The 26735-nt window shown below is 40.0% G+C and overlaps 2 protein-coding genes across 5 annotated transcripts in view; one reads left to right on the plus strand and one right to left on the minus strand.

Moving 5' to 3' along the window:
- The window catches only part of C15H7orf50 (chromosome 15 C7orf50 homolog), a 131182-nt gene that overhangs the window by 41797 nt on the left and 62650 nt on the right, over positions 1-26735 (plus strand). The gene's annotated exons all lie outside the window — the stretch shown is intronic.
- Positions 1731-26735, minus strand: part of GPR146 (G protein-coupled receptor 146) — a 51356-nt gene continuing 26351 nt past the window's right edge. For 2 of the 4 annotated variants that reach the window (XM_054080977.1, XM_054080979.1), the window contains exon 3: positions 1731-4122. In XM_054080977.1, coding sequence (XP_053936952.1) covers positions 3076-4080 — 1005 coding nt within the window. In that variant the 5' untranslated portion in view covers positions 4081-4122 and the 3' untranslated portion in view covers positions 1731-3075. Of the gene's footprint in view, positions 4123-6490; positions 6697-17009; positions 17212-26735 lie in introns of those variants that run through there. The other 2 variants (XM_054080980.1, XM_054080978.1) reach the window with 2 other exon arrangements.

Raw genomic sequence — 26735 nt, forward strand, 5'->3', positions numbered from 1 at the left:
TTGTCCATAAATGTTTTTTTTCCATATTTATGATACAATGTATTTCCTTAAGTATTTTACTGCATTTTCTCATCTACTCTTCTTTATCTAAATACTGCAATATTCTCACATTTTGGGATACTACTTTCTAAGTGTGAGGGCGCTGCAATTAAGTTCAGCATTTCTATAAGAGAAGAGCTCTCAGGCAGCTCCATGGCACAGGTTCTTCGAGGTAACTAATATTTCAAAATATTAGTTAAAAAGAAGTTGAGGGGATATCAGTCTCCTTCATTAAATTATGACAGCTGTTTGTCTATATGATTGCTATCGCATCTAGTACATTATAAAGGTTAACTCTGCTGCAATAAAAAAGATTAGGAAAAAAAATTGAGATTTCAAGGGTAAATCAGATAAAAACCTGTTCCTTCTCCATCTCTTAAATAGCAGTTTCTATTTTACTACATAAATCCATTTGTAATGTCAAATCATTGAATAAGATTTGGGTCATTGTAATGGAATCTGTCTAATGAAGTAAATGTGAGTAGTGGATGGTACCACTTGTACAGGACCAAGTGTGGATGGAAACAAAGGAGCAAAATGAAAAATAAATAAATAGCACAGAGAAGTGAAAAAGGTGAGAGAAAAAGATAAGGAGAAATGGTAAGAGCCATGATCTGAAATGAGGAATTTAACATGGAAAGAAAGGAACAGAAATACAAGTGACAGTCCTGTGAGGGACAGAAAGGAAGATGTCTTGCGAGAAGCGGGCAACAAAGTAAGGAAACAATATAAAGTTAAAATTGCACTTAATGCTGCCTGTTCAGCTACGCTGTCCTGGTAGTGTGGGAGCCTCTGGTAGTTCTGGTAGCCTTTATTCACACCAGATAAGCCAGTTCCTCCCTGCTGGATTTTTTTTCCTTTATAATGGGATGGATTTCTTTACCAGATTTTGCATGAGAGATTTAACGTGGTGTGTCAGGAAACCTAATTTTCCTCAGATGGGAAGAAGAGCCCATTTGCTTGACAGTAGTAAGGAAAGATTTCTTTCCTTGGCGCTTCTGTGCGGAAGTGAACTTGAATGCTCAAGATGTGGAAAAATTCATAGAAAACATCCAGTTAGGCGGGGTTAAAAAAACCCAACCAAGCAACAGAATAGTTTAGCAAAGCAGCCAGTATCATGTCAGCATAGAAGCACTATAACCTCGTCAGTGAATCAGACACAATGATAAAGAAAGGCTTCATTCCTTAACATGGTTTTATTCCCAGTAAATTGAGGTAGTTGTGCTGGATAGTTTTTGTGTGGAAAAGACACCATAGAAATAGGTGTTTTACTATATAGTTTAAGGATTAAAAATATATATATGGAAAGCTATTGAAGTAAAGATTAATGGAGTCTCCCATCAGGATGTTGATAACTTAGAGATGCTTGTATATGAAGAACATGGGCAAAGATGGCTATGAGAAGGAATTACTTGAATAAAACTGGAGAAAAGATTTGAAAAGGCTGTTCCTCACATGCTTTGCATTTGGAACATGACCATGTTTCTGTGCTGACAAATCAGGACCGATTGTCAGATGAGACTGTGCTTTTTAAGCGATGGAGAATGTTCAGTTCTAGTTTTGCTCCATGTTTTTGGTTTTTTTATACCAAAGTCTTGAAAAGCTACATTATTTTGAATGAAGTCATATGGAGTTTGAGTTGTGTTGTAACAGATTGAGCAACAAAATGATTTTAGGCAACAAAATGTGTTGTAGGGCGGGTGATAAAGATATTTCGCTGTCCCAAAGCCAGTAGGAGAATCAGTTCACCTTCTTCCCTGACATCTATCATTAATAATGCAACAGCTACATAGCAGCAGGTAGTTCCTCAGTCAACATTTCATAGTTTGCTGTTGTGCGTAACTGTTTACTTGCTTCTTACAGCATGTTTGTGTTTCTTATGTATTTCATCTACTCAGTAAAATTTGGCAATCTGGATTGGACTTCTTCATCCACAGAAACTATACATAAATTGTGTATTCAAGAATCACATTGGGAGGCACTCCATTTCTGAGAGGTCAGCACAAAGCTGGTGCTGACTAGGATTCCTATATTTTATATCCACTTTAAAATCTTATCTGTATTCAAGGATTTTGTATGGTTTCCAAACCTATAGTGATGCCCTAGATTAAAGAGATTTTAATTTATTTGTTGCAAACATATCCCTTGAAATACAAAATGTTAATCACAAACATATTTATTTTTAAGATAATTACTCTTGTTACATGAACATATGTGGACCATAACACTTAGCCAGACGTTCTCTACTAATTAAATTTGTGTCCTTCATTTAATACTCAGAACAAACATCTCTCAGTTCCCTTAGAATTAGTTAATAAATATTTCTGATTCTTGAAATGTTTTAGGATGCAAATAAGGCACTGGAAAAATAAAACACATTTTTGTTAATTGTTACATCTAGAAAAAGATCAATTTATCATAAACATTAAAACTTAGGTTAGTTTGTGCGAGAAAACAATTACTGAAAATGGTAAATTAGGCTTTTAGAGGGGATTCAGTGATGGAGAAAGAAATTAAATAATTTAATTTATAATCAACATTTACTACTTGGACATGTGTAACTGGATAATATGATCTTTAGTAAAGATCATCTATATTGTCTTCATTGAAAAACGCTATTTACTTCATCGAGGATAGCACTTCTTCGTAGAGAAAATAAGGTAATACCTTTGTCTATTCAAGATACAAGGTGCTGTGTCTTCATCCAAAACTTCGATAAACTGCTTAGTGATTTCTCCAGACAGCAATATTAGAGCGATGAAGACAGTTTATGCTTTGTAACCCATTCAGTGCATTGAAAGTATCAGATGTCACAGGTCTTGGAGCACACAGGCCAGAGTCCCAAAAGATTTCAGCAAACAATTAACTATTTGAAAATTAAGACTGTTTCATTTAACTGAAATGGAAAGCTCGTTCTAGCCTCTTGGTTGGGACTCTGACATTCATGACTCTGAGTGCTTAACACAGCACGATGGCAGTCCCAGTTCTGGTATGCTAAATATTGCAGTAACAGAGCACCAGAGGGGTTTTTCATACCTATGTCATAACTTGCTGTACTACTGTGCGTTCATGAGAACACCCTTGATTCCCACAGTTTATCTTTTTAAGCAAACGTCGTAATTTGTTGGGAAAGTTTTTGTTAATATATCTGTAGAGCAGGGGCATTACAAAGCTGCTTGAGAACGCCAAGAATTTTGATAAAATCTTGGTAAAATGCAATATTCGACTGTAATTTTCATCTGCAATTCTTCCTTGTGCCTTAGTAAATGTGCTTACCAAGAGGGTAATATAGTAGGGTGTCCATAATGTGAACTGTGTACAGACTGTGGCAATCAAAAGCCTGTGCACCGATGGATCTAATCGTCCAGTGTCTTGATCCAGTGGTGTAGCTTCTTTGCGTATTCGCAAGATTAATATAAGTGCATACAGTACAGCGATAGCTGGTACAACATACCCGATAAAAACCATAATGGCATCTGCTGCTTCTTTGTTCTGCATCTTGGAACATTCAATTATTTTCGTGGATACGTGATTGCAGACATAGAACAGGAGAGATGAAAAACTTGTTAGCATGGCACCACCCCATATGAATCCACAAACATGTTTGGTGTTGTACACACTGGACATGTAAGTTCTAGGTAGAGCACGCTCAATGTAGTAGTCCAGACTAAGTAACGTAGTAGAGTACATGGTAACTAAAGATGAGACGTTGAATAAAATAAGTAAGGTAATATAAACTTCATTGTTGGAATTCCAGATGGCCCATTTTGTATTGGCCAGACCGAGAAGGTACATGGGCGCCAGCGCATTGATGATCAGACCAGCAATGGCGATGTTGACAAAGTAAACATCTGGCATAGTCATAGTAGCTTTGTTATAGAGATTAACTAGGACCAGCAAGCCATTGTAGCACAGGCCAACTGGAAAACATATGATGAGGTAGAGTAGGGAAAAGATGGAAAGCACAAGGTGGAAGTCATGGCAGAGATGCTGGTCCTCGCTGTTCTCCGTACTGTTGTTTATGGTTTCACAGCTCCACATAGTGATTTTAGCTTTTGTAGTCTCTGCTGGTTACCAGCTTTTCTGTAGAGAAAGAAATAGTGAAAGGACTGGTGAAATATTTTACTGTAAGTGAAATGCAATGTAGTATGAAGAAAACACTTTAAAGATTGAGATTATATGCTTCACATAACTGATCAATCGAAGGGCAGTGACTGAAATGCCATTTGATCTTGTTAGACTAGAAGAAAGTCATCTGTGATTCAAAATTTAATGAGACTAGTAAATGTTCATAAGTTTTAACTTAAATGAAATTGGTGGCAAATGTGTTGATACAGGATACTCAACAGAAGTAAATAATATACTGTGTGTCTTTAAAGTAAGTACCGATATAATACGGATAAAGATTAGTACAATGTTTTTTAAATTATTAACCAGTACCTTTTATATAGTTAATAAAATATAAGGATTGTTGCTGAAGAGTTGAAGGATATAAGCTAAATCACAAATATTAGTAATAAGATAGAGAATAGAGTTCTCTCACGTGTTAAATAAGTCTTCTCTTGAGAAGATAGTTTCTTAGGAGGTACATCCAAAGCAGTGTGGTGGAGGTATACTGCATCACTGATAAAACTAACACATATAACTAGAAGAAACTGGGAAATGAAGTGAAGGGGTTTGGGGTCACTTTGTATTCAGGCTTTCAACCTATAATCATTTAGTTCTGAAAAAAACAATGGACCTCTGTAGTCCAGGGAACCCAATATCAGGACAGCCTGACTTCCTGAAAAGGCAAGAATTAGCTATCAGTTCCTCTCAAAATAGCTTCAATTCTCTAAAAAGTATTCTCGTATCAGTAGTCATTACCCAGCTATCTTTGCTTTGTCATCAGTAAAGAGAGAACACTTTAACTGAAATCAGTGAACTTCAAGGAATCATGAAAAGTCTCTTTCTAAAATGCAAAAAAAAAGAAATAATCTCTAAAGTACAACTCAAAAACATCCACAGCCTTAAAATCATGGTTGTTATTCCTGCCAGCTCATTTCTGGGAGAGTGTAGAATTTCTGCAGCAGGTGACTTCCCGTGTCACGTGTGCTCTGATACTGTCAGATATTCAGCCTTGGTTTGTTTGCTTTCCTTTTAGCACATATACGAAAGGAGAAGTACACGTACCTACATTCCTTCCAGACAGAGAACAAGATTTAATCAAATCCACAATAAACATTGTGCAATAAAATGAATGCTACTAGACAACATGCTATCCTCCATGAACCAAATGGCTAAATTACACAGCATGGCCTTAGTAAACATAGGAAGATAACGTGGTTGCATCTCGCCAGTGCTAATCCTCTGACACTTCAGCCACAGTACAGGACTTCTTCCAGAATCAGGTCAACTCCCATTTTTTTATATTCCATTGCAGTTTTTTATGTGCATGTGGGGTTTTTTGTTTGTTTTTTTTTTTCTCTCAAGACCGTAGCCCATGCCTGGTATCAGGCTAAAAATATAGTCATTTTAGCTGGGCAAACAAAGTTATTCTACTGTCATATGTTGGATTTCCTCAGGTAAGTGGCTTCTGTGGCAGCAGCACAAGATGCAGTTCCGTTGTTTTCAAAGCTTTCTTTAACTTGGTGGAAAACTTGGTTTTGTTTGTTTTCTCAGATCTTTAGCTGTAATAGTGCATCAGAGCACGAAGTATGATATCTTTACGTTGTTTTTCAATCCTCATACTATTTTTTGAGCACCGAAAACAACACAGTTCATTTTTCAGGAAGCATCTGTTGTTTTAAGAAAGTTGTTGTTTTTCCATAAAGAAAAGCTGGTTTGCACAGTTGAAGGCAACCAAAGGTACAGCTCATGGAGTCGTTACAACTTGATTCAACCCAAGCAGCAGACTGGGAACCAGATATTGCCAATAGCTGCTCAACTCAAGCAACAGGCAGGGAAGCAGATATTGCAATTATCTGCTCAACCCAAGCAGCGGGCTGGGAAGCAGATATGGGAAATATCTGCTCAACCCAAGCAGCAGACTAAGACCAGATATTGCCAATATCTGCTCAACCCAAGCAGCAGACTAAGACCAGATATTGCCAATATCAGCGTTCCAGCAGGCACAAGGGTGACTGAGCACAGGAATGGATGCAACCACCTAATTCCATTACACAGGTTTATCCTTAAACTCGCAGCTTTGGTAACTCCAGACGGAAATACACCAGCCAGGGGTTACCTGCCTCTCTCTGGTCGCAGATCAACAGTCTTTGCTACCCTCCTTGGTATTTTATCAACCCCGGGGATGTCTGGTTTCATAAGTGTTTTTAGCCGTCACCCCCTTTTTTCTCTCTTTTTCCCCTTTCCATCCTCTAAGCGCAGTTAAAGACGATTTATTTTAAGGCTAGAAAGGGCAGGCAGTTCACTCTGTTCCCCACTAACCTCACGCAATGACTGAACTTACCCGGGCGGGGAGCACCGCCGCTTCTCCCCGCAGTGCCGGGCTCCAGGGGCTCGGGCTGGCTCCGCTGCATGAGGCAGGCTGTTCACCGGCCTCCCCCGGCTCTCTCCCTGCCCGTGTTCCCGCTCCCACCCCGCGGAGAAGGCGAGCTCGGGGCCCTCCCATGGTGCGGGGCGCCCTCCCTTCTCCGCCCGCCGAGTCCCTTCAAGTTTTGGCCGGGCTGGGCGGGCGGCGAGGCCCCGCCTCCTCCCCCCCCCCCCCCCCCCCCCCAGCTCTCGGCCGGCCTCGAAGGCCCCGAGGCTCTGCTGTAGGCTCGGGGCTGCGGGGGGGCGGGGGGGGCGGGTGTGCCCCCAACGCAGGGCTGCTGGGGCAGGGCCGGTCCTGCGGGGATTGGCACCTGTGCGCTCGGAGGGGGTGCTCCCAGCCCTGCACAGTGCTTCTCGCCAGGTCTATAAGCAGCAGCTGAATCGTAGAATCACTAAGTTGGAAAAGACCTCTTAGGTCATTGAGTCCAACCATTCCTATCTGCCACTAAACCATGTCTTTGAGCACCTCGTCTAGCTGTCTTTTAAATCCCTCCAGGGATGGGGACTCCACCCCCTCCCTGGGCAGCGTCTGCCAGTGCCCGATGACCCTTTCTGTGAATTTTTTTTTTCTGATCATTTGTTTCTGAACAAGTGGCTGATGCTGCTCTGAAAGTGTGAGTGAGAGCGTCCCTGCCCAGGTGTGTCCTGTGTGAGTTGGCGCATCCTTGTCCAGCTGTGTCCTAGAAGAGCATTCTCTAGTGCTTGTAGATCATAGAATCATAGAATGGTTTGGCTTGGAAAGGACTTTAAAGCCCATCCAGTTCCACCCCCTGCCCTGGGCAGGAACACCACCCACTGGGTTCGGTTGCTCCAAGGCCCATCCAACCTGGCCTTGAACCCCTCCAGGGATGGAGCAGCCACGACCTCTCTGGACAACCTGGGCCAGGGCCTCACCACCCTCATGGTGAAGAAATTCTTCCTAATGTCTAGCCTAAATCACTCCAGAATGTTTCCCTTTTAACCTGGGATGAAAATGTTTAGCTTTGAGGTTTTATTTTTATAGGCTGTACACCCTAAATGCGCGGTCACTGCGCACACAGGTTCCTGTGCCGAGCAGAGGGAAGCAAGTAAGCGAGGCAAGTGGGGAATTCTGAGCATGGGGTTTGAATTTGGAGATGGTTTTGATGTTGTGGGAAGGTATTATGACAGAGGTCTCATTTTTGTGACAGCATTATGGATTCTATTCAGTTTCTTCTTTTTTTTTCTATTCTGTTTCCTCTTTTGACAAGGTGAAAAGATGATGATACTCAAGAGTATTTGTGTGTCACTCAAAATTAGTGGATGTCGGTGTGTGCTCGCAGCCCACAAACTAACCGTATCCTGGGCTGCATCAAAAGAAACGTGGCCAGCAGGGTGAGGATTCTGTTCCTCTCTTTCTCTCTTGTGAGACCTTATCTGGAGTATTGTGTGCAGTTCTGGAATCCTCAACTTAAGAGAGAGATGGAGCTGTTGGAATGGGTCCATAGAAGGCTACAAGGATGCTCAGAGGGCTGGAGCACCTCCCGAACGAGGAGAGACTGAGAGATTTGGGGTTGTTCAGCCCGGAGAAGAGAAGGCTCTGAGGAGACCTTATAGTGACCTTCCAGTACCTGGAGAGGCTACAAGAAAGCTGGGGAGGGGCTTTCTAGGAAGGGCTTGTGGTGATAGGATGAGGAGCAATGGGTATAAACTGGAGAGGGGCAGATTTAGACTGGACATAAGGAGGAGTTTCTTCACTGTGAGAGTGGTGAGGCACTGGAACGGGTTGCTCAGGGTATTTGTGGCTGCCCCATCCCTGGAGGTGTTCCAGGCCAGGTTGGATGGGCTTTGGGCAGCCTGAGCCAGTGAGAGGTGTCCCTGCGCATGGCAGGCGGGTGGAACTGGATGGGCTTTAAGGTCCCTTCCAACCCAAACTGTTCTATGATTCTATGATATTTAGAGATTCTGAGGCTTTATTCCAAAGCAAGTACACACCAATGAACGGATCTTTAATTAAAAATTAAGCAGGTGTTTATAGAATATAGAGAAACACTAAAAATGGTTACTTAGTTTGTGTTGACTCTCTCTCTGACTGCAGTTTGGGTTTTTTAGGCAAGGTCTGTGCTTCTTGGTTTGTATTTAACAATTCATTACGAATATTTTAAAACCACTGCAACTCCTAAATGGCAGAACATTCTCGCATTCCGATTTGATAGTCCACAGATGGAATTGCCTTACGTGCTGTGGATAATGCTGTGTTACAAACTGTGGCATCGTGTCTTGCTGCCTCAAAACTGTAGAAGGACTTTAATCATCATAAGTTCACTGGGGAAATAGCAAAGCAGGAAATGTATGAGTGCAGAAGTACCTTTAGAATTCTGATACTTGGCTGAAAGCCATTTTCTTTACATGTCAAAAGTTGGAGGTGGTTTTATTTAGATAAAAATCTGCATGAAGTACTTAAGAAAGACCTCTTACAATGCTGCACAGAAAGTTAACAGCCTCTAATGGCAAAGATTATTTTAGAAAAGATGCATAAAATGAACATTAATTAATGAGGAAAAAGAATGAAGTGCTGCTTGGTTATGTTTCAGAGTCCATCCCTGCAGTCAAGTTTAGAGACATTTTTTACTCAATGCTTCACTATGTTGCAGAGCAGGTTGTTTAACGGTTCCAAGCATGATCATTCTATGCTCTGATTATTTTATTTGACTTAAAAAACCCCAAACCTTTATCCAGCTGTAACACTATCTCCTGCTCTGCAGATTTTTTTGTTTAGACAATAAACGATTTATGTTCTTGCTTACTTAACATCTATATGTGAAATAGCTCTTACCTAGATTATCTGACCTCTGAATATGTGTTTTCACAAGCCGTGATATCATTACAAGCCATACATGGCTAATAAAGCTGTTGCCAATGAGATTAAGTCTCTACACAGGCCTAAAAGTCTACCTTTGTTAGGTCTTCTAGAGTTCACACAGGATCTTTTAATTCCTACAGAGACTGAAACCCAAGGGTACTGCATCGGGAAAGGCTGAGAATACTGAGAAGCGTTGCCAGAAGCGTTGCGTATATGCATAAGCCATGATTTAGTAGACTGTCAGCTACTTATCAGAGTTGGAAAAGTCTCTTTTTGAAAGTGTCATGCTAAATATTACTTGTGCATTAATTCTTAAAATAATGGCCGATTGGTATTTCTGGAAAATAGCACACTTGTAGTTAGTTGTGCCTTGAGTGGAACACTGAACTCTCGAGTGCAACAGAATGAAGTGTCACAATCCTATTACCTCTCGGTCTGTGTAACGTGACATTTTTTTAGGCTTACTAGTTTATCTACATAACATAGGGATTAACAGAAGGCTTGTTGGCTGGATTCGCACTAAAGTAAAACTTGATTGCCCAGGTTAAATGTGAGGGGAAAAAAATGCAGTAGTGCAGGCAAGTAGGTTTCAGAGTACGCTTTCCTGCTGAGTTGCTGCTGTTTGTAATGTAATGATAGAGCTGAGATAAAATACTTTTAACATTAGTGGAGAAGAAAATCCTGCTTGATACTGGGTGCTGCTGAAAAACAGGCCCCTTCCAACCCTATCATTTGTGTCTTTGTGGTGCAATCATTGACCAGTTTGGCAGGCGGTATGTTTATAATTTGTCGGTTGCATTTTGTAATGCAGTTAATTCAGTGCAGTGTAATGTGAAAGAAGCTGTGACTAAATAAGAATAGTTGATATAAAGTAGCATTGAATATGACCCTGACTTGGATGTTTAAAAAAGTACAAATAATAAAGCAAGAGTAAGTCAGTTGGAAGAGGGGTTATTTTTTCTTTCTATGGTAGCGCGTTCTGTTCCTGGTCCTGTGAGAGGGAACACGGAGCAAGGAGTTTGCTACCCCTGGCAAGTGAACTCATGGGAAGAGCAGGTGCCCAGCTGCCTGGTCTGACTGATTTCACCCTCATCATTAGGTTCAATTTTTGGTTTTATAACCTGTTCTCTTTGCACTATGAACTTGCTTGAGTAGGAGCATAAATTTTTTCTAAAAGACCTTTGCCCCATACTATCCACCTATTGCCCACTCCCGCTTTTAATTCTGCACAGTTTGAGTGCTGTGCGCCCATTTCCAGGTTTATAGCTTATTGCCTCCCCTTTGACCTGTGTTATTCCTTAAGAGTTCCTTCTGTCCAGACATAAATGCTTATGTACATTTCCCTGTTTGGTTTGGGTTTGTTTTTTTTCTTCGAGATCCTTGTTTTTCACATCTCCTTGGCCCTCGTTTTCCTCTTTCTTCCTCGTGACTCTGCAGTTAATGCTGCACCTCCCATCATCGTTTGCTCCTCTGACACATATATGGTGTCATAGCAGTCTTATCACAGGGTTTCCAAGTGTGGTGCTTTCTCACTTCTTACTTCTGTTACTTTCCCGTGGGACATGTCAGGCTGTTCTTAGATGTGTTGAGTCAACAATAAATACTGAATTCTCAAAAGCGTGGCACACGTGGAATGAGTACAGAGATACTTATGCTTCTGAAACCAGCCTTCACGTTTTCCTTTGGTCATGCTTTGAGATAACTCACTTGCTGCTTTTCCAGTAATTCTGAATATACATTGTCTTCAGAGCACTTCAAAACTCAGCCCTTTCCCGTGGGCCCTTCTCTCACTTGTTGGGTGACCTTTTTTATTGTTCCACAAATGTTGGCAACCGCTGTCACTGCTTATTCTTTAATTCTGTAAGCACCATCGTTGTGGTAAACCACCTGCATAGCAGCTCCCTGGTCATTCAGGTCCCACTTGTGCCATGATGATCTTCTTATGGCCTCTTGGCAACCTACTAAACAGGTGATTCTTTTTTCTGTTTTAACCTTTTGTTTACATGATCGTTATTATTCTAGAAATATATATAACTCCCTATAATATAAAACTATTAACCATGTCAGTTGCACACTTCGTTTCTATTTAAATTGTTCATCGCTTTGGGAATCTGAGTTTGTGTAAGGCCATGTGAGAAGTAAGTCTGCAAATTGCTGTCGCAGCTCAGTTAGCATCGACAAATGAGTTCAGGTGCTGCTTTGGTTGAGAAGAAAGAGAGGAAAACTGGATTTTAGGTTATGGCAACCACTTTTTCAAGATGTGCGTCTTCAGTATATTAGGTTAGAACTGAAGAACTTCTGTCTTCAGAGTTCATAGAAGATTACTCAAAACCATTTGTATCCATCAGAAATGGATAGCTATATTTGCTTTCTTTTCTCTTTCTCCTTCTCAGTTTTTAAGCGACTTAAAGCTTATGAGAACAGACAGTATATTCCAATAAAGAAAGACAAGAAAAGACCACCTACATTGGAAACTATAATAAAAACTGCCAAAAGGTGTTTCTAAGAGACTTTTCTGTCTGTTAGAGAGTGGCAGTGGTCTGGAAGGTTGTAATAACCACTGCCATGGGGTAGAAGAGGCAAATTAAATTCCTGCAAAATGGGGACACTAAGTTCTGGGGAGAGGAGACAGTCCAGCATTAATACCTCTAAAGATTTGTGCGGAAGGAGTCCCATGTTGAAGATACATCTGCCACTCCAGGTAAATCCCTCTTTTTTTATGCTGTTTGTGTGTTAGGAATGGAGCCTCTGCAGGAGTTAGGTTGCTGGTGGCTGTGCCCTCCTCCCAGCTGCTCAGGAGCAGCTGCACTGGGGGCTCTGCATGGGTTAACTCTATGAACTTGATCATGTTTTGTTAACTGTTCTTAGTGACCCGGTATCAGCTGAGTGTGACCTCTCTCCTGTTCCACCTCTTCCTGACTAAGCTTATCACCGAATTCCAAAAGAGCCTCTGCATGGAAAACCTGACATGTCTTTTCTTTTTTATTCACCATAGAACAAACGGTGCAGCTTTTAAGACATCATAAACATGTTGTGGCTTAAGATTTCATTACTGCAAAAAGTGAAGTATTTTGTTGTTGTGTGGTTCTAAAGATGGAGCGTGCAATCAGGCAGAAAGGATTTATGCAGCAGTTACCTGGATTCAGGTACAAAACTTGGCTGCTTGGCTTTCTGAAATGAGATACAATTTTGAGCTGCCCAAATAGCCATTAAGTAATACATAAGAACAAAATTCCCTGTAATTTTCCTAGTACTCATATTCACTTCTAGTAACTTATGGTGTATTAAATAAAAGCAATAATTAGAATGAGCGTAGTATTAAAAAATAGGCTTTGTGAGTTGTTCTGAGCTCTGGATTTTAGAAATTTGACTAATTGGAATAGAAGAAGTGATGGCTTTTAGGCATCAGCAGGGTAGATGGTGCTGTTCAGAGTATTGAATGCAAACAGCTGGTTAGCGCTACTGCAGTTCCAGGACTGTGTTTTCAGAGCATGGGGAAGCTGAATTTAATGCTGCTATCCTATGTTAAAATTAAGTGGCTACAAACGTTAATAAAATCCTGTATCAAGATGATATCCACCTTCTAATGAGAGGTGTCCCTGCCCACGTCAAGGAGTTTGGAACTGGATGGTCTTTAAGGCCCCTTCCTATACAAGCCATTCTGTGATTGAAAGTGTGTGTGTATGTATATATACATTTTCAATTTTTTAACTGTCTTGGTGAAAAAATCTTTTAAAAATTTAACCCGTGGCAGAATTTCCACTGTGCTTATAACTGGTGAGCCACAGAAACCAAAAGACTTAATTAAAATGTACCATTTCAGTTTCTTGGAGAGCACACAAGCCCATTAACTGCAGCAAGTATTTTCATTAAATTTAAAACCAGATGTATGTTGCAGTTTCTTTTAATGTGAAACAGTTAATCCTTGTTAGATCTACTGAGTTTACATGGACCTTCAGAAAGCGTTCTTACTATAATGATGTTGATGTTTAGAGTAGCTGGGACTTAGTAGATTTACATAGTAGATACGCTTTGTCCCACTGGTTTTAATAGAAATATTTGAGTTCGTTTTTTCTGACATAAGGAATGGGATACACTAGTTGGGCGATTTCATTAAAATATCTTTCTTCAATGATAATCATCAATATTTAACTATAAGGGATTTCCCCCCTAGTGCCCACAGACCTTCAACTGACAAACAAGCCAGTTAAGACTGGGGAAAAAAATGTTTATGAAACACATACGCTATTTTTTTCTGTGTAAAGATCATTGGAACCTGAAGATGAATATAGTATTTTCTGCCAGGGCGCTTTTGAGAAAATATAAAATTACAGTACAATTTAATGGTAAATGTTTGTTTAGCTAGTTTCTTTGTTTAGATCATAGGTGTAAACCTCTTATGAGATAGCAGGTATCTAGAACTCGCTATTTCCAGCATTTTGGAGTTGTTCAAGTTCCAGGCAGGGAATATATATGAACTGAACATTATGCTTCTGATCCACATAACTCAGCGTCACTCCAGTAAAGATTACTGATTCCTGCCAACCCAAATTTTTGCAAAATGATCTCGATTCTAGGTATTGCAGACTGAATTTATCCCAGGGACAGAGCATCAGAGGCACACCAACTCTGCTGGAATTACTCTGTAAATGAGTTGGCCGGGTGAATTGGCAGAGTGGAAACAACAGCTCTTATCTTAACCCACTGTTTGTTAGCTTCAGCCGTGCTTAGAACTTGTGGCAGGGGAACACTGCTGAAATTTGGCAGTAGGAAAACATTCCCCACAGATATTTTGCTGCCAGTTGCAGAGACTGACAGGAGGCACAGATGGTGGTTTTCCTGGAAACTATAATATAATGCAATTTCCTATTAGAAACATCAGTGAAAGCCGACCCGGTGACTTATCAACAAGACATCATGTTGGCTGTGTAGGAAACTCTTGTGAAACAGGCTCAGGCTGCAGGGACCAGGTTTCCAGTAAATGCAAAAATATTGACATAGTTCTTGCTCAAATGAGCAAGATATGTATAAGCATGAGTACGAAACTGCTTTGTGTTGGGAGTTTGAAGGGGGAAATTGGCCCTCTGCCGAGTTGCATTAAGGCTGAAATTACTTCAGAATTTGTCACATCCGTTGGAGATAAGCAGATATCGTTCTGATAATTGTTAGAAAAAGGCTGAGACCTCTTGTTCTTGTCACTCCTGCAGTTTTTAATTTCCATTGCTTGGTGAAGGAAACACCATTTTCTATCTGCCTCTTAGATAAATTGTGCATTTACTGATTGCATCTTACTATTTCTTTTATAATGCCTGAATGACATTATAAATGTAATAGTTTGGTTTTTTTACTTGAACATTTTGGGAGGGCTACTGTTATGTTAATGCGGATCTAAGCATGGCTATCATTAGGCTGTAAGATTTGGAGCAGGAATTTTCACTTACCAGGAACTTGAAATTAATTCAGAAGCATTGTAGTGATATGAATGGATTCTCTTTTGTCTTTCTACTGCTCTTCATGTGCCTCTTCCCACTCCACTTTATCAGTGACAGGGTTTTTTACCCCATATCAATCAAATGTTTTACCACTAATCATGATTTCTTACAAGACTCCTACTGCACCCACATGTACGGACTGACCTGAAGAAGTTAGCTGTTAGCACTTTCTGTTCTAGGATGCTTGCCAAGAGTTTGACAGGTTTCAGTATTTCGTGATTTGATTTGAGTCCTTTTCCGTACGTCACAAGTGTGTGGACGGGAATGCTTTCTTAGTTAAGCTTAATGGATGTTGTTTTTTCTAGCTTAGTTGAAAGCTGGGCAAATGTTTCCAAGGGTAAAAAACCAAAAGTAATTTTGGGCGAAGAAAAGTGCAAAGAAGTCTGGGACCTCTGTAAACCAGGACTTTCTAAACCTAAAGTCTCCCATCACAAAAACATCTGTGAAGTTACACCTGTGTGTACTACCTGTAGCCATGTTCCTCACATTCTGTCCAATCCATGGTATTATAGGAAGCCCTGGTTAGGATTGATACAAATTCCTGGGGCTGCAGCCAGATAAACGGCATTGAAATAAATACTAGTGCTTACTAATTGCAGTGTATCAATTCACATGCCATTCAGCAATTACTGTTGCTGGGGTTTTGTAATTTGAACAGGTTTCTTTTAAAGATTTCTTCGTGTCCTCCGTACTTTCAGACATTTTAAAAAATCTTGCAGACCACAAGATTTTTGCAGCAGATTTTATTACTGCAGGAGCTGTACAGAGCCTTGATATATAAAATAAATTTATAATCTGCTTCCTCCTGCACTAATGGGTGGAAGCCTGAGGAGTAATTAGTATGTCACTGAGCCAGTTTCTTAGTAATGATTGATAAATGGTTGTTTTTACACAGCCCACACAGACACAGGGTGCATACCAACATTAAACCACAGTTTGTAGGGAGGTCACTGGAGACTACGAGCCTATCTTCACTCAAATGAGCCTTACGCTTTTTAGCTATTGGGGAAAATATGCAGAATATTCTGATAAACTCTTATCTGATGTTCAGACCCAGCACACAGAAGTTTAAATGAATCATTCTGATGTGCAGATCAAAAACATAGATGTTCACATGAATCACTTTATTCAGACATTTGATTAACTTTTTTATCATTTCAGAATCAGTCCAACTTCTGTTGAAATCCATGGGATGCTGCGTTGACTTAAATGATGGGGCCAATCAAATATGTGAAGGACGTGATGCTGGCATGAGAAATAGGGTGCTGCCCTTTTATACTGCTTTATCATTTATATTAAAAGGACAACGTTCAGCTGACAGAACCCTAAAGAAAGTAGGTCTTCTGCTAAGTACAGTAGAAAACAGATTTGCAAATAGCACGGTGATTAGCATAGTTAAAAATGCTTATGGCGGCTGAAAAGGACAGCAGTCATTCTGCTTATTCAAAACTGCTGCTGAAAGCAGTCAGGAGATTTTTGCTGCTTTGAAGTTTGCCTTTGACTTACCTCCTTTTATAATATAAATGAAAATGCAGCATAATTGTGATTAATTAGTTAATTAGTTACTGCTGTGTCTTTTAGAGCCTTTGCAGTAATATTTCACAGTATGGTTTGCTGTGTGTTGTTGTTATGCTATGAACTGAAGATTCATAAGCATCTCACTTTCATTGGGAACTTTGTTGCTTTATTAAGGACTAATTAGGTTAACTTTTGATCAATTCCTCTGCTGTACTTCTGCTATGCTGTTACAAAGCTAGATTTAATATACAGAAAAATTGAAATCGCATATATTCAGAGCAACTAATAAAAACGTTAAAAGCAGATACTGCGTAAAGAAACAGTAAATTAAAAATCCAGCCCAATGTGCAAGAGCATGAAAATTTATATGCATAAGAAAAAGGCTACTGTAACTTTCTTTTACACAACCAGATAAAAGTAGGAGCATAATGAATTTCAACAATGACCTTTTTCCTGAAGTACTGTTACCTAAAATCTGAGCATTGGTTTCTAATGATGGCACTATTCATTGTCACTGATCCAAGGCTTGTATGCATTAATCTAAATTGTTTCTAGGCTCTTAAACCCCAAAAGCGATCTAAAAGGTGAACTTTTCAAAATCTCACCTGGTAGGCACTGCCTTGTCCTTCCTTGATGACTGACAGAAACATTTTGCCCATCACGCCAAACCCTTTTCAAAGTGAGCTCAGCAGAACCTCCAGTGTCTCCCTTCTCTTGTAGGAGGAAACAATGGGAGAGCCTAGGAAAGGACCGCTGACGCTGCGCTGCCCGGGGTGGTGACACCGAACTCTGTGTATACATGTGACTTCCCCTGCACATACATACACATAATCCTTTAAGCTTCAGCTGCACGCTTGTATTGGCGCAGAGGGCTGTTGCAAAAACAGGGGCCAGATCCTGCTGAAAGGACTATTCTATGTCCTGTGCTCACAATGAAGAAAGAGGGGGGCTTGGGGTCTTTTTTTTTTTTGGAAAGGACAAACTGAAAGGACATTACTGTGGTTTGAAAGCGGTTCAACCTTTGGTGTAGTTAAGTATCGGGAGGCAAATAGCGGCTGCATGCAATCGAGAGAGCTTTTCTGGTAAGAAAAAAGAATTTTTACCATAGGAGTAGCTACTCTACAAAGCTGTGCGTGTTAACAGAGTAATAAACCCAGAGCGAAATAAGCCAAACTGACAAAAATATTACATTAGTAAAATTTGATTTTCTTTAGAGATACTCATCACCGCTGTGTTTGTCGGGAGTCATATCCCATCCCGCCTCTGAAAAACAATGCTATTTAGCAGAAGCCTTGTAACATCCATTTGGCCTCTGGAGAGTTTAGACAGTAACCAACATTAGACCTGAAAAAGAGCCAATGTATGCTTTAAAAAAATACTTTACTGTAAACCTCAGAATTATTTTAAGCATTCCAAAAGAACATTTTAATTAAAAGAAAAAAAATAACATGTAAGGAGAATGCCACTGCTGTATCATCTTACTTTAATGAGGTGGTAGGTAAATGTAAATTCTTTCCATTTGAATAGAAGGCGTGTAATATCATGATTCTGTGTACTTAGCTTGAATACAAATAGTCCTTAAATAATTTGCTGCCTTAAACTCTAATGAAGAATTAATTTATGGGTTTTCCTTTCTTCCCAAAGCAGGAAGTGTACTATATGTTCTTATTTATCAACCAAAAAGGAGCTGACCCCTAAAATGAATGAAGAATTTGTCATTGATGTTGGGCATGTATGTAGCACGTGTATTTTCTTTGCATATTGTTATTCTCATGGCATCTTATAAGCTAAAACTTCACAACAGAGCTCTAAGACAGAGTCTGAGGTTAACACCTGAGAACTTTTCGATTGTCAGTATTTAGGATGTAAGTATTTCCCTACTTCAGTTATTTTTTTTGTTCCTTTTGACTATGCTTTTATTGTTTATATTAAAGTAAAGAAAAGCCAAGTCCCTACCATTTTTACAACATAGCAGCTCTCTTTGTAGGTCCCACGTTAATATTTTCCATTAAATGCTCTATTGTTGAAGACTGGTCACGTTGTTAAATAAACAGGCACTTCTTTAATCTCATCAGTAATATTTCTATGAGCAGATAATGTGGGGCAGCTCAGGATTATGGTTTTTACTTTTTTTTTTATGGTTTGTAATATTTAATGCTCATCACTCTTTTGGTTAAGCCATTATGTATGGTTTGTATTTTGAAACACAGAGCAAAACCCCCAACCTGTGTTGATTTACATTTGATAAAATATCAGTGACAGTTGGGCATAGAATTTCCGGAGAAGTGTGCTTTGCTTTTGAAATTCAGACCTCATAAACTTTAGCGTATGGGCTTTCTGCAGGAGAAAAATGCAGAGATTGGGACATGGAATAGTGCTCCTTCAGTCTCTAGGGAGAGCAGAGGGTAATAATGTGGCTCCTTCGAGTCTGCTGCTCTCCTGGTTTTATAGAGGTGACTGCTTGCTGTTATAGGTCCTGCCAGTCCATCATTTATTTTAGTTTGCAGAGCCCACAACCTAACAGTTTTTAAACCTCCTAGCCGGGTTTGTGTAGCACACCTTCCCAGAGGCTTATTTGACTGTAAGGATACATAATCCCCTGTGCCATTACGCTGTTTAACTATCTGTTGTCACTGATCATCTGGAGTAACCTGGGGTAGTTGTTGGGCACAGATGGCTGCTGTGTTCTGACCAAAAAGGTCAACGTTTTAACAACATCCATACTTTTAGAACTTGCCCAGGTGGGTCTTGTGGCAGACCTGCGGGGCTGGGTGCTCACACTCTCTCCTGGACAGACAGCAGAAGGAAACGGTGAACAAAGATGTCTAAGGTTTACTTCAGTGGTGTATTTTTTTAACTCAGCCTCACTGCAAAGTAAGCAAATACCAGCCTCAGCGACAGCGGAGCCCCTTCCGCAGCCTGCCAGGAAAGTTACCCCAGACTTAAGCCACCTTTAAACACAAGGCAGGTATTTTTTCTGTGCATGTAGTAGAAGTTCAGCTGAGCTGTCCCGTATGAGCATGGTGTATGTACGTAATCTAATGCACTCTTTTCTTCACTGCCACAAGCACCAGGGATCACAGAAGCCTCAGGGGTCTCATAGACTCATAGAACCATTAAAGATGGAAAAGACCTGTAAGATGATCATCAAGTCCAACTGTGCTTGCTATACCATGTCCCAAAGTGCCACATCTACATGGTTTTTGAACACCTGCAGGGATGGTGACTCCACCTCTTCCCTGAACAGCCTCTTCCAATGCTTCACCACCAGCACCCACCTCACTACACCCTTCTTTCAGGTTGCAAAGTGATATGGTCTTCCCTCAGCCTCCTCTTCTCCAGGCTAAACAAGTTCCCTCAGCTGCTCCTCCTATGAGCTCGCATGCTTAATTTTCAGATGACCTACGCTGTTGCTATTGGCTTGGTTAATATACTGAATTAAATATGGTCATTCCCTGTCTGTCTTCCCTCAAATACAGTTCTCATTGCTGGTGGTTCCATGATGTTAATGCGCAGTCCTAAACTTCATAATTACAAGTCACCTTGTTAATATGAAACTTGTATTTGCATAGTGCAGGTTTTTGTTTATAGAATAATTTGTAGTGGTTCAGATGATGAAGTCACCGTGTCTTTGAGGTGCTGATGTTTCTAATGCTTCTACATCTGATATGAATTGATAGGACAATCCCAGTAATATTTTTTAATTTACAAGAGCTAAATGAGACAAAAATTAAGACGCTCTACTCAGATTTGTTTGGCAGTATAATAACTTTCAAAATTTAAACTTTAGGAGATGCTCTATGCCGTAACTTAGGCTTAGGTAGAGTTGGTGATTCAGATGGATTAAGCAAATCACAAGGTTGAAGTGAAAGTAGTTATTTAGGACTGTGGTTGCCAGAATATTATATTTATGAGCTGAAGTGGTTTTGTTGAAGCATCCCTATGGTATTAGTGAATTAGTGGGTGTACATTTGGGCCCTTAGTACCCTTGTGTAAATTGTCTATGAAGAATAGTTATCCATATAAAAGGATTATTAGAAATATTCCTCAGTATACTTTCTTCTTAAGCTGAAATGCTGGTACCTTCAGAGGAATGCAGACAGTTGGTGATATGGGATGAAGAGACTGTGGTGTGGGCAAAGATAGCATTCATCACATAGAACACAGCCAGTGTCCACTGACGTTTCTTATTTGTTGGTACTGGTGTTTTAAGCCTAAAAGTAAGATGTAATATTGACGGGAATCATTCAGGACTGTTTATTTGTGTTTTATCTCAGTGTGTGCATTCAGCATGTTCGTATTTGGTCACAACAAGTCTGAAAATGCTTTGGTAATTACTTAAAGCAAATAGGAATTGAATGTGTAAATCAGCTGAAGTAAGCAAGACTTATTTGCCAACTTTAGATGAGTTGCTTTAGAGCTGCATTTCATATGAGCACAACTTTTAGTCCCTTTCATTTTTTTAATCAGCTATGATATTTCAGGTTGTAAGAGCTTTGATGGAAAACTTTACAAAGGCAACCACAATTGTACGAGTGCTGCAACCCTATTAATCATACATTCATTCTTCAGAACCAACCTCTCTGGTTTGAGTGATTCAACCGGCTTTCCCTGAGGGCCGTTCACAAATGAGCTCTGGTGAAACTTGCTGCGATAGCTGGATGTGCCACGGCCCAACAGGACAAGACAGCCTCCCTCCCGCCGAGGGTGACCGGCCGCAGCGGAGCGACGTGTGTGTCTGCACTCTCCCAGCTTCACTTCTAAAACAGACTGCAAAGGTGCACCCTTTTACGGGGCGTTGCAGGGAGCTCAAGCTGCTGAGACAGGTGCATTATTTTCCTTGAGCTCCATCGTGACATGAGTGGGCGCTTCCAGCAAGGGGGCAAACACGCTGTGAGAGGAGTGATAGCATCTGGATCCATCACAGCTCCTTCCACTGCTGACATGACTCAGGATCTTCTTGTGGTTTTAGCTAAAATCCCTGAGACCTGCTAACCCAGCGAATTCAGAGAGGCTTTCCAAAAGCATTTCAGAGCTTGTGATTCGCTTCAGTAGCACGCCTTTTATTTATTTATTTTGAAAAGACCATGATTCTGTTTGAAACATAGTTCTATGCTAAAAACACAGGACAAAAGCGGATGGTTGCATACAAATTGGAGTGATAATAACGGGCAAGGCAGGAGTATTTGTGCCTTGTCTAGTCAGTAGGCTTTTTAGCTCGGGCTCCTTTATATCTGACCTCTAGTTTGAGGACTGAACTGCTGAAATATACTGTTAGGTCATTGCTTGGGTAGTTGTATTAGAGATGTATTCTGGTGCATCTGGGTGCGTCTTTTGTCTCTGCATACTTTGGATAATTTTATTAGCTATTGTTCGAAAATGTCATTAGACATTAAATCAGTTTATTTAGCTACTGTCGGCTAATCCAAACATACAGATATAATACACTGCTTCTGACCTTTTCCTGTTACCAGGCTTTCAGCAGCTCTTTCCTTTGCAGACCTCAGGTGGTGGGGGTGCAGGAAGGATTTTTTTAACCCTCAGGGTGTATTTTGTGAAGACTGCAGGTCAGGGTGAAGGTACTACAGCTCAATTCACAGCACAGGAGAAATAGGAGATTCATGAGGAGGGAGAAAGTCCAGGACCTTACTGTTGTCCTTAATAAACACTTAGGTCAGCCCTGTAAAAAGGTGCAAAGCAGCAAGATTGCTTGCTGAAGACTGGCAGCTAGCAGGATTTCATAGCCAGCTGACCATGAAGTGCTCCTAGCTTCTAAGATCTGCTTGACTGAACATTATTTCTTGAAGCTTTCCAGATTTTGACGAAAATTCATGCACAAATATCTTTTAAGATGAAGTTGCAGGGTTGAACAAGTGTTTCTTTTAACACGTATGGAAAGTGGAAATGAAGTTAAAACATTATTTTCTTTAGCTGTCCATTTTACTATGTTCATTTGAAAATACAATTTTTAATAAATCTCTACCCCAGCAGGTTATTTTGATAACATAATCCACTGTATTTTTTCGTTGATACTAAATTTTAAAGGGAAGAAAAAAAACAGAGGAAGAAGGCAACAAAAATGTTGACCTCAATGAATAAAAATTGGACTTTTTGTACCATGAGAAAATGAGATAATTATGGCTATAAAATCCTGTGCTCAAAGAATGAAAATAAACAACATACACGCTATGTGGAAATGAGAGAGAGCCATTGCATTAGGAAAGGTTCACTGATATTTTTTCTCCATAATAATTCTTAATTATGTGGGGATATTGTTTTAGTGAAGGACTACAACTGTCTTGGTGAGCATTCCTGGAGTTTGGCAGCAGTGCAAGAGGATGGTTTACAAACATTCCACACCAGGAAAACATTTGGAAAAGAGTAATGTGTAGTTTGGCCACTATTATTATAAGCAGCATTAGATGCATTTTTTGTTGTGTTGCAGCCATCTGGCAGGTTAATGGTCCGTTCGTCTGTTAACAACCAAAGATTTCCTATCCAGTCTACTTTGTAATAATTTCATACAAAATTTAATTTTAGGCTTATTCTTCTTTTGATGTGGAGGGAGAAAGTGATTAAAAAAAAGCGTGTCAGAGAAAGAATGAAACCATCAGTTAAGTACAGCACAGTAACACTGCAGAGGCGTTAGAGCCATTGTGGACTTTGACTCTTTGTTTCAAGATTTTAGAATGAATTTTTCCTTTAAATGACAGCTAACTGATTTTCCTTGATTGCTCGTGTGTCAAACGAACCATATCAGATCAGCCTATAACGTTCAGCATTTTCTCCGGTGTCTGAAATCCTACGATTGCGTCTTAGAGTCTGACATCAAGTGGAAATAAAAAGGCTGAAGTTATATTGCCATTAACTTGCTTTAATTAATTGTACGTTTCTGTACTTCAGCTTAAAGGGTGGAACGTATTGCTTTAAAGACTACCTACAAAACTGGTGAATGAGCAGCCACTTAGGGTGCCACTTCAAAGAGAAACACCCAAAAGAGCAATAGAAGGGAAGCGGCTTTTGAATTCTTAGTTCCTCCTGGCAGCCCAGAGCCTGCAGAGGAAAACAACCCAAGCAGGGGTTCATTTTCTTTTGTGTCAGTTACGTAACCCGCTCCCAGCAAATAACACTGAGGTGGAGCAGCTGTGCAAGGATCTACTTCATAACCTGTGCCTACCGCAACTGCTGAAAACCTTACCTGACTTCACTAGTTCTTCCTTCCTGGCTAAGGGACGCTCCTCATGCTGTCTCCAGACAGTAAACTGATAAAATTCAGCAGCCAGTTATAACTCTTGGTGTGTGTTTGCGATTCAAGTGCCTGTGGTTACTCCAGATTTATATCTGTTACTGATGCAACTGAACAGATCTTGGTTTCTGCCATTTGTTATGATTCTTCTGTAGGCAATATTATGTAGTTAATTAAGAAGTAAACAAAAGTATCTGCAGATGGAAGCCTGTTTTTTACAAGCATGCTCAATCTTTCCTTTAGGATCAGTTGAAGCCCCAAGAATTATGATTTCATGCTAATCATCCTATATTATTTTTAAGCTTCGCCTTTGCAGTCGTGCTGTAGCTTCTATCAATTAGCATCTGAGATGCAGGCTGGTACTTTGTTCCTGGGGGTGACAGCTCCAGCTGTCTTCGTTTTGGCAGTTATGCTCTTTGCCTCCCTGTCTATGTTGGCCATCCTCCCAGCTACCTGCTTCGCCATGTCCTACGCACTGACCGACTCAGCTAGTGGATCGCTGTCTCTGTCTCCCTCGTTATTTTCTTCCCACAGCTCTACTAATGGCCTTGGCTTTGGGACTCCAGTTTGGGCTTTACCAGTTTCCAAATTCTGGAATTACATGTGTGCTTTCTCATTGTCTTCAGGTGTCAGCTGGGACACCACTACAGAGATGCTAAGGTGTAGTGCCATCGTTTAAAGGACCGTTAGGAGAGCATTTTGAAGGTAGTTGTTACTGATACAATAGGTAAAAAAGATTGAGAGAATTTGTTTCACAGTTCTAGCCATGTTTTTACACTTACTTTATGTGAAATTAGACCTGGAAAGGAGGAACTTATAGTGAGTGTGAAATTCTAAAATGTCACCAGTGCCCAACTTCTACAAACTTTGTTATCATTACGTCTGTAAAAATTAACAGTCAGTTCATGTAGTCCAGAGCAGCAAATATTGTCAGACAATGTGTAACGGAAATTTGGAAGAGCCAATATTTAACGTCTTGAAATGAGAAACATCCAGGATAATTTTTGAAATCGCTTCACCTGAATTTGATATATATTACACAAAATATGAAGGTAAATATTAAAGTATTTTCATCAGTTTTAAATTAATCTTTGAATTTCCTTTAAAAAAAGAAAATAAAGAATGTTTGAGTAATCGAGAAACAGGATATTCTTCATATTGCTGTCACTCTAAAGTATGATGCTGAGAGAAAAATTACTGTTTAAAGCTCTGGGGTTTTTTAGCCCAAAATGTTTTTAAATTACCTGGTTTAGGCCTTGATACTGCAAATTAACTTTGGCTAGTTCGATGCATATATAGAGGCAGAACAAAACCCCATTGAAATGAGTAAGCCTGGTGTGACCTGGAGGTTCTGTCTCGTAGGGCTGTCTGCAGTGCTTTTGTTTATTTTTTTAAGTGTTTTAGAATGCTGTTTCCAACTAAATATACAATGTTCCCTGTATGACAAATGAGTAGTACCAAACTTCATCCGACAAAGCAGCTTTCCTTCACTTGGTTTAGGAAGAGCTCTTTGATTCTGCTTGTATTTGAAGTGCGCTGCTGGGTAATCATGGAATGTTTATCTGTTTAAACCAAATTCAAAGAGTATCATGAACCGACACCTGCTTAAGTCTTTAATTAAAAGTGGCTTAATCTCTAACAATCTCTACATACATAAGCGGAAAGTATCTGTGTTTAATGTGTACTTTGAACTGACATTCATCTAGAAATCAAAGATTTGTAAATGAAAAACAGTATGCTAGACGTGCCGATGTTTGACTGGAATCCCTTCTTGTTGGTATAGCCTAGTTTTCCTGATGCTGCCAGCCCCTGGGAATACGGTCTTATTAAAAATTATGTACAGAGGGAAAATATAAAAAGGCAGCTATTGTAAAAGGTGTATCGACTATATATAAAACATATTTCAAATAGGCAAATATGTACAGTGGAGCATTGCTCCTCCTTAGAAGGTCAGCAGAGGGAATACTGTTTGTATTTCCAGCTGTAGATACCCTATAGAAAGAGATGCACTTTCTGTATTTTTTCCCAATTGTGTGAATTTTATTGGGATGCTGTGTTTAAAAATTAATCTTAATTTAGTTAATGTTCATTAATGTGAATTCATATTCGCTTACTCAAATCTCTCAGCTTTCTGCCTCGAAAATACCTTCCCAGTGTTCGTGAGTCAAACGTATAGACATTTTTTTTTTACTATCCCCAGCTGCAAATGGCAGTAAGTGATAATAAGCATTGATTTTAAGTGTTGAAGAGAAAAAGAAGAAAAAAGAGCAGCCTCTTCAGTTTTTGCAAATCCATATTTTCAGTTATCCCTACCCACTGGTGGCATCTATAAAAATTTCCAGGATAATAGTATATCTGGTCTCACCTTTGCTACCCTCACAATCAAATCTCACGTGTTTGAGAACCTCAGGCTCTCCCCCAAATAGAAAATATTAGTAACGATTGTTTTTGCAAAGTTTTTCCTTTGCCAGGAAGCGAGACTGAAACTTCATAAGGGAAAGATGAGCAAAGCCCTTGATTTTCGAGGCAGGGAAGCAGGTGGGGAGAGAGAACAGAAGTTTATAATAATAGAGAAAGGAGCATGCTGTTGGCTATCCTGCTATCCCTCTGTTCAACTCGCTCCAGTTTACTGAAAGCTTTCTTGTATTGGAGGGGGCAAAACTATACAGAGAAGTATCGGGTTTGTCTTTATGCAAAATTTTTATATTTGTGTTATGGGGAGGCTTGGGGAGCTTTTCATAGGTTTTGGGTCTGGCCATTGGGATCAGACTTTTTTAGTAGAGTGTCTTGCAAGTGTATACCTTACAGGAGTGTTTTCTAGGCCAACTGTAGGTTTTGGGATTACGGGCTTTTAATTTTTTTGACAATGGCACCTAAAAGGATGGCTGTCCTTGCACTGGATACGTGTGATGGGTTTGTGATCAGCATTTAGTGAAGAATTTCAACTAGAAGCTTGTCTTGCCGTGTGTAGCTGGTATCTTACTCAGTATAGCCTTCCTGTCTTTATACAGAGTCTCTAAGATTAGTGTGGGTAAGTATATCGAAAGTAATGGAGAACAGACACAGAAAAATTGCTGCATGTTAA

This window comes from Cuculus canorus, chromosome 15 (assembly GCF_017976375.1).
Source record: "Cuculus canorus isolate bCucCan1 chromosome 15, bCucCan1.pri, whole genome shotgun sequence".
In the NCBI taxonomy this organism is placed as follows: Eukaryota; Metazoa; Chordata; class Aves; order Cuculiformes; family Cuculidae; genus Cuculus; species Cuculus canorus.